Genomic DNA, 13,258 nt, shown 5'->3' with positions numbered 1-13,258 from the left:
TGGCATTAAAGTTGTGGGCGAGCGAGTTGGCTACTGCATCAATTCGTTTACTCTGGAGCCCTCCTTCCTGAGCTAAGGGGAAAATGTGTGAGCCGGAGGCTGAAAAACTAAGCTCACACTAACTCAGCTTAGAAGGGGACACTGCTGACAACCCTACGCTGACAGAGTCTCTGCTTTCTTTCTCATCGGTTCTTTGGGCTCGGGAGAGCCTCCGTAAGGGTTAAAGCAGGGGAGTTTACAGTCCTAGAGAGGCAAATGGGGGGGGAATAGAAAAGCCACTTCCTGTCCTCCGCCCCACAGCGGTCTTTGAGTCTCTCGGGAGGCTGCTTTAGTGTCTGGGAGGGAATCTGGTGAGCTGGAAGAGGCTTCCTTAGGAAGGGGAGGGGGGGGAGATAGGGGAGGGGGAGGTTGCAATGCAATGCAAGACCCAAAGCAAAGAAAGGGGGGCTGGTAATGGGGGCAGATTGGACAGGGGCAGCCAAGTTAGTTCGTTGTAGCAAAATCTAGCAAAATTCCAGTGACACCTTCAAGACCAGCATCATTTATTTCAATATGAGCTTTCATGGGTCACTGTTTACTTCTTTAGATATGCACGGAAATCCCTTCCCTCCCCCCCCCCTTCCCATCCTGTTCAACTGCCACCACCACCCCGGCACTAGAGAAACCCAGTAGCTCCTCTTTGCAGAGCCAAAAAAGGGTCCCTGCAGCGGAACTGAGCGCAGGATCCGAACCTTTGGATGTTGGATGGGGATCCAGCGCCTTTGAGTTCCGCAGAGGCCGCTTGAGGAAGGAGAAGCAGGAAAGGAAGAGGGAAGTGATGGGGACTTGGCTGGGATTTTTTTTAAGGGGTGGTGAGGGGAGGCAGGAGGGTCCCTAAAGGATAAGCTGAGAGAGAGAGAAAGTTGCATGCAGGGAAAAAATAGGTTTGCCAACATCTTTCTTTCTCTCCCTCCCAGGCTGCAGCAAAAAGATACCCTTGATGCTGCCGTCTCCTCCGTGTGGTGAAGGGAATAGAGCCGCTATGCAGCCAGCACAGGTAAAAGGGGGAGGGATGCCACTGGGAATATAAGAAGAGCTCTGCAGGATCAGGCCAATATTCCATCTAGTCCAAACATCCTGTGTCATGCAGTGGCCAACCAGTTTCTCTGGACCGCCAACAACAGGGCAGAGAGGCCGAGGCCTTCCCCTGAATTTATTCCCTGGCTCTGGGATTCAGAGGCCTTGAATGTGGAGGTTCCCCTCAGCCACCATGGCTAGCAGCTATTGATAGACTTCAGGAATCTATCTAATCCCCCTTTAAAGCTGTTTATTCCTATGGCCGTCCTCTGGCAGCGAATTCCACATTTTAATCACTCAGTGTGTAAAGTACTCTTTCCTTTCCTCTGCCCTGAACCTACTGCCCATCAGCTTCATTGGATGCTCTCGAGTTCTAGTCTTTTGGAAGAGGGAGAAAAATTTCTCTTTGTCACCTCTCTCCATCCCATGCCTACTTTTAAAAACCTTTATCATGTCCTCCCTTAGTCTTCTCTTTTCAAAGCAGAAGAGTCCCAAACTCTTCTGTCCCAGCACACATCTGTGATGTGGGAAGGCGGAGCTCAGCCAGGAAGAAGAAGAAGAGATTGGATTTATACCCTGCCCTTCACTATCCAAAGGAGTCTCAGAGCGGCTTACAAACTCCTTTCCCTTCCCCTCCCCACAACAGACACCCCGTGAGGTAGGTGGGGCTGAGTGAGCTCTGAGAAAACTGCTCTTTCAAGGACAGCTCTGACAGAACTATGGCTTGCCCAAGGTCATCCAGCAGCTGCAAGTGGAGGAGTGGGGAATCAAACCTGGTTCTCCCAGATTAGAGTCGGCGCACTTAACCACTACACCAAACTGGCTCTCTAAAGGCCGTCTAGTAGCCCCCCTGGGAGTAATGGTCATCCACCTGGCCCAAGGAGAGCTGGGAAAGGAAAGACTCAGGGCTCTGATCTCCTCCTGCCTGCTCTTGTTCATGAATTGTACTAATATCCGTTTGTGGTTTTTTTCCCCTCAGGGACCAATTACCCAGCAGTGTAAATAACATGCTTTCTTCTTCTTCTCTCAGGGTTGGGTGTCGTTTGAAGAGGTGGCTGTGTATTTCACCCAGGGAGAGTGGACCCTGCTGCGCCCAGCCCAAAGAGTTCTGTACAGGGAAGTCATGCTGGAGAATTTTGGGAATGTGGCCTCTTTGGGTAAGGATCGTTTTCTCTGTGGCTGTCTCCTTCATGCTGTGAGGAGTGGCTATGTGTACGTCTTGGTTCTCTGTTGACAACAAAGTCCCTGAGGAGGAAGGACATTGTTGGGCCCATTGGCTAGGCTCTGCCACCCTCTATAACAGCCTGTAGACGCATCTGGAATTCTGACATAGAGTGGTAGGCAGTGGCACAGTCCCAAAATGGCCGCCATGCAAGGTGGAGACAATCACAAAATGGCTACTGTGGGAGGTGGAGACAGCCACAAAATGCCAGGGAATGAGGTTATGTGTAACTCTGAGAGTCAGTCTTCAACATTTCGGGTGAAAGGCTCTCTTTAGCGAGATGCCTTTTAATTGTTTTCTTTGAAAATAGTTTCTTGCATGCAAACAAAATAAGAATACATATAGAGCTAGCTAAAAAACCCTCACCTGGCAGCATCGGTCTTCATTTTCCAGGCTTATAGTGCATTTACACAAAATGGAAAGGAAAAATTACTTCTTCTAGCTGTCCCCTTTACACAAGCCCTTATCTCACGAGCCCAGCCATTTTCACCTGCCTTATTACTTGTAGCAAGGAAAGCTGGTGCCGAACAGCTGGTGAGAGCTCCTTGCACACCGTAAGAGAGGAGTATTGGGCAGATTTTGATAGGCACATAAATGATATTTAAAAAGCGAATGAAATTTGAAAAGTCCATCCTGAATGATAAAAAATACCTTCACATTGGGAAGATGTGATCCCTCCCTCCCTCCTTCCATCCCTCCCTCCATCCTCTCACTCTTTTTACATGGCCTTCCATGGAGGCACATGTTTCTGCAGGTCTCTCCAGCGGATACAGTGCCTTCATACTCTCACACACACGATGCCAGACAAGCTGGCCACTTGTGATTGGGCAAGTACTCTGACTTCTTTCTCTCCTTTTGGCTGCAGCCTGAATGTGAACTGGCTCTACTTGGATAAATGTAGATTTACCTTTTTTGCAATATACTTCTTGGGAGATTTATTTCCTGCACTCCATATCACGCTTCTATGACCGGGCAAAACTCTGCTATATTAACCAAGTATCCCAATAAAAAGCACTTAATCTAAAGCCACTGTCTGCATTTTACCATAAACATCCAAAACTCAAAATCCTCCCTCCCCCCTGGTTCCACCCACATTCTGAAAACACTGGCTGGGTAACACACTGTGGACCCTTGCTGTGGACAGCCAAAGGTTGAGGCTTCTCTTTGCCTAGCAGTCCTGTGCCTAGATCATGTGAGAGGGCATCAGAGGAGGTGGAAGAAGATTAAGAAGAAGAGGAGGAGGAGAGGGAATTAGATAAGCATATGGAGCAGAGGTCCATCAGTGGCTATTAGCCACAAGGTATAGATAGGAACTCTGGGGCAAGTGATCCTCTGTATTCTTGGTGCTGGGGGGGAGCAACAGTGGGAGGGCTCCTAGTGTCCTGGCCCCACTGATGGACCTCCTGATGGCACCTGGTATTTTTGGCCACTGTGTGACAGAGCGTTGGACTGGATGGGCCACTGGCCTGATCCAACATTGACTTCTCTTATGTTCTTATGTACCCTGCCCTTCACTACCCGGAGGAGTCTCAGAGTAGCTTACAATCCCTTTCCCTTCCCCTTCCCACAACAGATACCCTGTGAGGGAGGTAGGGCTGAGAGAGCTCTTTCGAGAACTGCCCTTGAGAGGACAGCTCTGAGAGAACTTGTAACTGACCCAAGGTCACACCAGCAGCTGCATGTGGAGGAGTGGGGAATCAAACCCGGTTCTCCCAGATTAGAGTCCACGCTCCTAACCACTACACCAAACTGGCTCTCTGGTGCAAAGTGAGGCTTCATTTGAAGAGGTGGGATGGTCAGAGCCGGAGCTTCCCTCCAGACTGGGGCTTCCTTGGCCTGTGCTTCAGACCTTTGAAGCACGGGAGAGAGGGAGGATGGCTACAGTGGTAAGGTCTGGGAAAGGAAGGTAGAATGAGATAAATTAGTTCATACTCTGCATGTCCTAAAAAAGGTGTCTGTGACAGAAGAGCATCCAGAGAGGGAAACTACCTCAGGACTTCAGGTCTTTACCTTTCTCCCTGACTCCTGCCATATGATCGTGAAAAAGAGCTATCAGGGTCTCTCGTGGGGCAGGGAGTTGGACTAGATTCCAACTCTAGGATTCTATGATCTGAGTGACCAATGCCGTTGGCCCCAGTCCTTCTTGGGATGGCTAGAATGATTGTCATCCCTGCAGGGATCTTGATGAGAAAAGAGATAACGGCCCCGGTCACACGGGCTGGAAAATGCGGGGGGGAAGTGTGGCTGTAAAATAACCCGCAGTTGCGCAATCAGACGTCCTGTAGAGGTCGCGTCCAGGTCCCGTGGTTAGGGGGGAGGTGCCGATCACAGGACAATCCTGCGGTGCGGCAAAGAAGCAGCCTCTCTGGCAAAAGGCTCCGCGGGTTTAACCCCTTCCAGGGCTGCAGAGGAATGCAAACTGTGTCCTCCGTCTGGTCCCCTCCAGGAGGAGCTTCAGTCGGGCTGCCCTCCCGTCACCCCCCCCCTACACCTCCCCCTCTGCCGCCCGGTGCAGAGAGTTCCTCTCGAGCAGGCCGAGCTAGGAGTGGGGGGGTACGGAAAATAGGAGGGGGCTGTGTTGTTTGTTTTTAAACGAAGTGTGCGTGTGCACATGCACTGTTGGGTGCTTGTGCGCATCCCGTGGAGACTTGGGGGGGGGGGAACCTTTTAGCGACGGGACATGGGCGGGCGCCGGATGCCACGACCTACCACCGGAAACGCAATTAGGCGCCCGCCCTTGCCCCACGGTTTCCGGAAACTAGTACCTCGGAGGTACTAGTTTTTTACCCCGCATCTTCAGCGGGAAGCCTCGGGTTCGCCACGGGAGCTCTACGCTTCCCAGATGTGGCGCTGTGATTGCGCCCGGAAAATCCGCCTATCTTCCGTCTCTATAGCGTGGCTAATGCTCCGTGTGACCGCAGCCAATGAAGTGTTTTGATGAGGTTTGGGGCCAATCTGCATTGTGGGAGATATTTTTTGAGAGGTGTGGAATGACATGTTATTGTCTGGCTATGAACCAAACACTGGCCGTTAATCGTCGCTGGAATGAACAGGGTGGGCTTGGACCAAAGCCGCAGAAAAGGTGCCTTGATTAAGAAGGGGCAGTGTTTCCATGGTAACTGGGCCTGAGCGTCTCAGATTGGCATTTTATTGTGTCTGATAGAAGATGGAGTCCTCCACCCTCTGGCTTTGGATGGGATCCAGAAAAGCTCGAAAGCATCATTCCCAGGGTCTGTATGGGTATGTGGGGAAGGGGGTACGTGAGGTAAAAACACTCCCGGCTTCCCTTGCATTTCTTAGTCTCTCGGCTGGGCCACCAGTGGACATATATCTGCCCATGCCAAGTGGATACCAGACCGCTGTGGTATTTGTGGAGGAACAGAGTCAAGGTGGCTCGGAGCTGCTGAGTATTTATGTGCATACAGAAGAGTCATAACTGTACTTTCGTTTTCTTCCTGAAAAAGGGCCTGCGATTGGTAAGCCTGAGCTCATATCCTGGCTGGAGGAAGAGGAAGAGCTGTTTCGCCAAGGCTCTGATGAAGTGGAACGATTGGCAGGAAGTTGCCCAGGTCTGTATCCAGTGCTCCCTCTAAGCTGTGGAGTCTTGTGAGCAAAAATTCTGCTTTGTGAGCTACTGGCATGAAAGTTGTGAGTGAGCCATTGGGCGACTGCTTCCATTAGTCTGCTCTGGAGCCATCCTTTCTAAGCTAAGACAAAAATGTGTGAGCCGGAGGCTAAAAACCTGCGAGCTAGCTCACACTAACTCAGCTTAGCGGGAACACTGGTCTATAGTAGGACTAATGTCTGGTAGCTCTGGGGTTCCTTCCAAGTGACAGTGGATTTCCACAGGGAGGCTTTTCTAGCCCAGCTTAAGCATATTGTTTTGTGTTATGTTACACTAGAAATAAGGCCCGTTGTGGAAATAAATACAACGGGATCTAGAAAGAGGCTCTGGAAGAGTGGTCTGGCTTTGGGCAAACAGTGTCAGTCTGCTTTTAAAACATGAATCTGGGACCTGCACACCACCGGAATACAGCAGATTCCATATGCAACTGACATTCCAACTGCCTTGTGGGGGGGGGGAGTTTGAGGTGTGGAATGGAGTGAAGTCCAATCAGCTTCCATATGCAAAAGACCAGGTTGTCGCAGCAGTTGTGGTGTGGGCGGGACCCGGGCTTTGCCTTCTGATTGGTGGTGATATATGCTGAGGAGCAGTGCCATCAGCCATACACTAAGGGAGTGCATTTTAGAATTAGAACTTTGGCACCCACTATTCAATTATATATAAGGAGAGATTGGTTACTGGAGGATTGTACAAGGTTGGCTTCTCTATCATAAAAGAAGTTACAATTATTTACACAGTACCCAAACTATAGTATTTAGGTATAAGGCAAATATAGGATTTGTTGTAAAGCAAAACAATGTAACTCATTCAACTTGTTATTTTATTGTTAATAATAATAATAATAACAATAACAACAACAACAACAACAACAACAACAATAATAATGCTTTCGATTTATTAATCGCTTTCCCCACAAGTGGGCTCAAAGTGATTTACAGTTACTTTTTAGACAGGGGACTAACAATGTTCTTCATAGGGGATAGGGAAGACAACATATAATTCATTTAAGTTGCACACGCCGTACTGCCCGGTGGAAACGTTTCTGGCTTGACTCAGTCATGTTCCAACAGCTGCATCGCCACACTGCCACCGCCTGGCCGGAGCATCCCACTACAGGGATTTTTCTTAGGAAAATGTTTTTGTTGATATGGTAATAATATGTATGAATTGGTGTTTTAAAATCAAAATTTAATTGAAAAAAATGACATGTTATTGAATTTAATTGAAAAATTAATTGAAATTAATTGAAAAAAGAGGAAAAAAAAGAAAAGCACCAGTCACTAAGACTCAAACAAAACAAAAATGGAAAAAGCTGATAAGTTTGCATATTATCCATACATTTCTTCCTTTCCCACTGTCCCATCAGCTTCTTCCTGCTCCTTTTGGTCTGTCTGTTCATTTTTAGGGCAGAATAGCCTGACCTCAAATTCTTCCCCCCCCCCCCAAACATCTGTTATTCCTCATTTTAGGAGTTCGTTGCTTCTCATGAAGAGCACTGTAATAGACTGTCAAATGAGATGTATTTTTATATGGCTGTTAACCTGGGTCCTGGTTTGCCTGGGAGACTGGCAGGTGTATAAATAATTTAAATCAACAAAGAAAAGTTATGTACAGCTTGAAAATCTGAAGCTGTCTTCTACCTAGCCAGGGCATTGTTCGATCCAGCCAAGTATTGTCCACTCTCGCCGGCAGGTTCATTGTGGGAGATATTTTTGAGAGGTGTAAAATGCCTCATTGTGGACCAAACACTGGCCGTGAATCATAGCTGGGGTGTATCATTGGGCGGGGGGAGCACTGGAGAGCTACAGAATAGGTGTCTTGAAAAAGGAGTGACAGTGTTTCCATTAGAATTGGGTTTCTGCTTCTCAGAGCGGTGTTTTACATAAGAACATAAGAGACGCCAATGTTGGATCGGGCCAAAGGCCCATCCAGTCCAACACTCTGTATCACACAGTGGCCAGAAATACCAGCGCCATCAGGAGGTCCACCAGTGGGGCCAGGACACTAGGAGCCCTCCCACTGTTGGCCCCCCCAAGCACCAAGAAGACAGAGCGTCACTTGCCCCAGAGCCCCTTTCTATACCTTGTGGCTAATAGCCACTGATGGACCTCTGCTCCATATGCCTGTCTAATTCCCTTTTGAAGCTGTCCATGCTTGTAGCCGCCACCACTTCCTGTGGCAGTGAATTCCATGTGTTAATCGCTCTTTGGGTGAAGAAGTACTTCCTTTTATCCGTTCTAACCCGACCGCTCAGCAATTTCATGGGGTGCCCACGAGTTCTTGTATTGTGAGAAAGGGAGAAAAGTACCTCTTTCTCTACCTGTACTTTCCCATGCATAATCTTGTAAACCTCAATCATGTCACCCCTCAGTCGTCTTTTCTCCAAGCTAAAGAGCCCTAAGCGCTTTAACCCTTCCTCATAGGGAAAGTGTTCCAACCCTTTTATCATTCGAGTTGCCCTTTTCTGCACTTTTTCCAAAGCTATAATATCCTTTTTAAGATGTGGTGACCAGAACTGCACACAGTATTCCAAATGAGGTTTCACCATTGATTTATATAGGGGCATTATGATATTGGCTGATCTGTTTTCAATACCCTTCCTAATAATTTTACTGCTTCTGAGTTGATAGACGATGGAGTCCCTTGCCCGTCTGGCTTCAGATGGCCCCTGGGACTCAGGGAAGTGCCAAAGCATCGTTCCTGGTCTATGTGTGCATGTCTGTGTGTAGATGTGGGGTTAAAAACTCCACTGGCTTCCATGCCATTTCTGGGCAAGTAGTGGGTACATACGTGCCAATTCCAGAAAGATGAACTTTGGTCCAACATTGGTCCAACTGTCGTAGTTGTGGAGGGACAGAGTCAGGGTGGATTTGAACTGCTGGATATTGATGTGTACGTAGAACAGCTATAAATATTGTTTTGTTTCCTCCTTTAAAAAGGACTTCTGATTGCCAAACCTGAGTTCATATCCTGGTTGGAAGAAGAGGAAGGGCTCTTCGTCCATGGCTCTGATGAAGTGGAGAGATTAGCAGGTAGGTGCTTAGGTCTGCAGTGGGCTTCCAGTTGGGTGAGAGGCCTCATGGGGCCTGTAGTGGTTGGGTGAGAGGCCTCATGGGGCCTGTAGTGGGCTTTTCCTACTGTGTGAGACAGGATGCTGGGCTAGATGGAGAGAGAATGTGGGCTATATTATCACACTTCCCAGGTCAGTCAGCAGATCTGTCCCTGGGTAAAGACTCACAGTTTTCTCCTCCACCTGGTGAAACTCTTCTGACTTCCAGTTCACATCAGAGAAGCTTCTCTCTACTCATAATGGTCAAAGTGAAAGCTATTCCCCTGTCAGTAATATTAACTCCTAATCAATCAATAGAATCTTGTGTGTCACAGGTCCCCCAAGTTTTTTAACTGTGTACAGACAGAAAACTTTTCTGTTCTTGCATTCTCCACAGCAGTTCATTTAGTTGATTCCTTGACTTTCAAGCTTTTCCCCACAGTGTTCATGTCGTTCCTTTTTCTGTCAGCAGGAGGTGTTTGGGAGTCAGCGAATGAAAAGAAAGAGCATGCACTGACAAAGAAAGAATATATACATCCAGATGTGAAAGAGAGAATTGAATATTGTGATGTTGTGAAGAAGGAGGAGACAGAACATCCATATAATAGGAGCAGTAATTCTGGTCCTTTAAAGAATGGTTATTCTCATGAAATTCCATTAATTCACAAAAACAGCAGGGAATGCCCAGCAAGTGTGGAAATTTATCCTGGAAAATCAGACATCAATATACACTGGAACTCGCATAACAGAAAGAAAATATATAAATGCCTGGAGTGTGGGAAAAGCTTTGGCCAGGAAGCTAAATTAACTTCCCATCAAAGAATTCACACAGGAGAGAAAAAATATAAATGCCTGGAGTGTGGAAAAAGCTTCAATCAAAGTGGAAATCTTACTACTCATCAAAGAATTCACACAGGGGAGAAAAAATACAAATGCCTGGAGTGTGGGAAAAGCTTCAGTCGTAGTTCATATCTTAATTCCCATCAAATAATTCACACAGGGGAGAAACCATATAAATGCCTGGTATGTGGGAAAAGATTTAGTCAGAGTGGAAGCCTTACTTCTCATCAAAGAATTCACACGGGTGAGAAACCATATAAATGCCTGGAGTGTGGGAAAAGTTTCAGTCAGAGTTCACATCTTACTTCTCATATAAAAGTTCACACAAAGGAGAAGCCATATCAATGCCTGGAGTGTGGAAAATGCTTTGTTCAGAGTGGAAGCCTTACTTCCCATCAAAGAATTCACACAGGGGAGAGAAAATATAAATGCCTAGAGTGTGGGAAAAGCTTCAGTTACAGTGGACATCTTACTGCCCATAAAAGAATCCACACAGGAGAGAAACCCTATAAATGCCTGGAGTGTGGAAAAAGCTTCAATCAGAGTTCACACCTTACTTCCCATAAAAGGATTCACACAGGGGAGAAAGAATATAAATGCCTGGAGTGTGGCAAAATCTTTGGGCGGAAGGATAAGTTAATTTGCCATCAAAGAATTCACACAGGGGAGAAACCCTATACATGCCTGGAGTGTGGGAAAAGCTTCAATCAGAGTGGAAACCTTACTTCCCATCAAAGAACTCACATATAGAAATGCTGTGAAAAGATGTTGCATCAAAGCAAATAGGACTGAAAAATTAGAAAGCAATGGGATAAAAGAGTATCATCAGTAGAAGAAGAGGAAATTGGATTTATACCCCGCCCTTCACTTGGAGTCTCAGAGCGGCTTACAAACTCCTTTCCCTTCCCCTCCACACAACAGATACCCTGTGAGGTGGGTGGGGCTGAGAGAACTCTGACACAAACTGCTCTTTTCCAAGGACAGCTGTGCCAGATCTTGTGACTGACCCAAGGTCACATCAGCAGGTGCAAGTGGAGGAGTGGGGAATTAAACCCGGTTCTCCCAGATTAGAGTACGCGCACTTAACCACTACACCAAACTGGCACTACACCAGTAGACATCCTCAGTTGATATGGGTCCGTTTTTAAAGACTGTATCAGTTTTAGGCACCTCTGTTTTATATTAGTTTTATATTTGACTTACCTTTCCCTCCTTTCCCCCATCCTTGGGTTAAAATGTGTTGGAAACACCCATAATAATATGGAGTCATTTTGATGCAAGCAATTAAGCCGGACTCTTTGATATGAACTTCTCCCGCCTTCATTTTCAAACATCCCTCTGGCTAAGCCCAGATCTGTTGCATTCTGACTCACCGGCCCCACTTTTTGACCCCAGTCTTTTGAATAAGGTCCAGGAGGTTCATTTAGAAGATAAAGATATTCACAACCGGTGTTCTCTCTAAGCTGAGTTAGTGTGAGTCTTTTAGCCTCCCGCTCACACATTTTTGTCTTCGCTCAGGAAGGGTGGCTCCAGAGCAAACTAATTTTGCAAACTTAATCCAGAGCAACTTTATGCAGCAGCCAAATCGCTCGCTCACAACTTTATGCAGCAGCCAAATCGCTCGCTCACAACTTTAATGCCAGCAGCTCACAAAGTTGAACTTTTGCTCATAAGACTCCACAGCTTAGAGGGAGCATTGTTCACAACCCCTGTGATTTCTTAGCTGCACAAAGCTTCCTAGTTGTTGAAACTCCAAAAACCTCATGACAAGTGAAATGTCCTGGCTACCAAAGTCTCTGCTTGGAATGCCTGTCTACTTAGCTCACCATACATCTAGCACCAATGGTGGGTGAAGGAACCTGTATGAGTTGTAGAAAACATATATTCCCTAAACTTTAAAAGAGTTGGTCTCCCCTCTTTCTAAACTCTAGACAGATAGCTCTGGCCATCCCTCCCTCCATATTTTCAGCATCTTCCAAGATGGAACAATTGTGTGTCTGTGGGGATAAAGCATTAATTATCCTTTCATTTTAGCAAATGAAGGGATATTTTTTTTACAATTTACTTGAGGTCAGTACATATTTTACCCAGTCCTCAAGAACTGAGACAGGGTCTTCTGATGTTTGTCTCCCCAACAATTCCAACTTTAATTTTTTCTCAGTCTGATGGACTTCATTCTTGCAGAGCTCTTTTCCCTCAATAATTTCCAACCGAGGCTCTAATGTCCGTTGCTATAAATGCTAAAAGCACAGGTGAGCTGTCATGGTTCCTCTTCCACATTAGCTGACTGAGAAGAAATGCTCAGTGACTTCTCTCTCCTTGCTAAATCAAAGCCCTCTTGTTCTCAAGATGGCCTCCTTTGAAGACAAGTTGCTAAATTTATACCAGTCCTCCGAGAACAACAACATATGCTTCCTAAACTCAAGTTGTCAAAGGACGGGTTAACTATCTTCTCAGATGGGGAACAGAAGCCAAATCCATTCTGTACCCACCAACCTCTCAGGCTTTGGTATAATCCCATGGATCTGGCAGGCCCACCTTTACAAGGCCTCTACCTCTAGGTCCATCTCCCCAGCCTCTTTGAGAGTCTCCAAACTAGCAGGCAATGAGGCTTTTAGATGATACCAAAATCAGCCAGGGCTGTTTGGATTTCCCAACTCTCCCCCGTCCTTCCTTTGAGTCCACACATCAAGTACTCTATTTTTTTATTATTTATATTATTTACAGAATTTGTACTCTGCTTTCTGCCTGTCATCAGGGTGACCAAGATGGCTACCAGATTAAAAACATACATAATAAAAATAGATTCTTAAAAACGATTAGAAGAAGAAGAGACTGGGTTTATACCACCCTTCACTCGGAGTCTCAGAGCGGCTTACAAACTCCTTTCCCTTCCCCTCCCCACAACAGACACCCTGTGAGGTAGGCGGAGCTGAGAGAGTTCTTTTCAGAACTGCTCTTTCAAGGACAGCTCTTGTCAGAACTATGGCTAGCCCAAGGTCATCCAGCAGCTGGAGGAGTGGGGAATCAAACCGGGTTCTCCCAGAGTAGAGTCCGCGCACTTAACCACTACACCAAAATGGCTGATTACAACCCAGCAAACACACAACACACATCACTCAAGCACTTAAAAACCAAGCTAAATCACACATACAGTACAATAAAGTACACATACATAGATAAAAAGAACAATTTCCTTTCCAGGAGAAAAATTCAATAGCAGAGAAACTTTGTTCACTGGTTGGTTTTAATTTAGATTTTAACTTGAGCATTTGTATATTATTTCCTTGTAAGCCGCCCTGAGCCCTATTTGTAGGGAGGGCGGCCTGGCAAATCCAATTAAATAAATAAAAAAATTATAAAGATGATGTCATGGAATATAGCAGGCTAGTCCAGGAAATCTTCCCATTGTTAATGGATCTGGCATCGAAGGCTTCACAATATTCTTCTTTTTCAAGAAATTTGG

The 13,258-nt window shown here is 46.4% G+C and overlaps 1 protein-coding gene across 1 annotated transcript in view; it reads left to right on the top strand.

The window, feature by feature from the left end:
- The window catches only part of LOC107111883 (zinc finger protein 665-like), a 32,408-nt gene extending 21,866 nt beyond the window's left edge, over window positions 1-10,542 (top strand). The window contains exon 6 of the mRNA XM_015412929.1: window positions 9,727-10,542. Coding sequence (XP_015268415.1) covers window positions 9,727-10,542 — 816 coding nt within the window. The remainder of the gene's footprint in view (window positions 1-9,726) is intronic.
- Window positions 10,543-13,258: the final 2,716 nt, after the last annotated feature.

Source organism: Gekko japonicus, unplaced genomic scaffold (genome assembly GCF_001447785.1).
Source record: "Gekko japonicus isolate JY-2015 unplaced genomic scaffold, Gekko_japonicus_V1.1 scaffold1659, whole genome shotgun sequence".
Taxonomy (NCBI): Eukaryota; Metazoa; Chordata; class Lepidosauria; order Squamata; family Gekkonidae; genus Gekko; species Gekko japonicus.
This window is presented reverse-complemented; position numbering and strand designations above follow the sequence as displayed.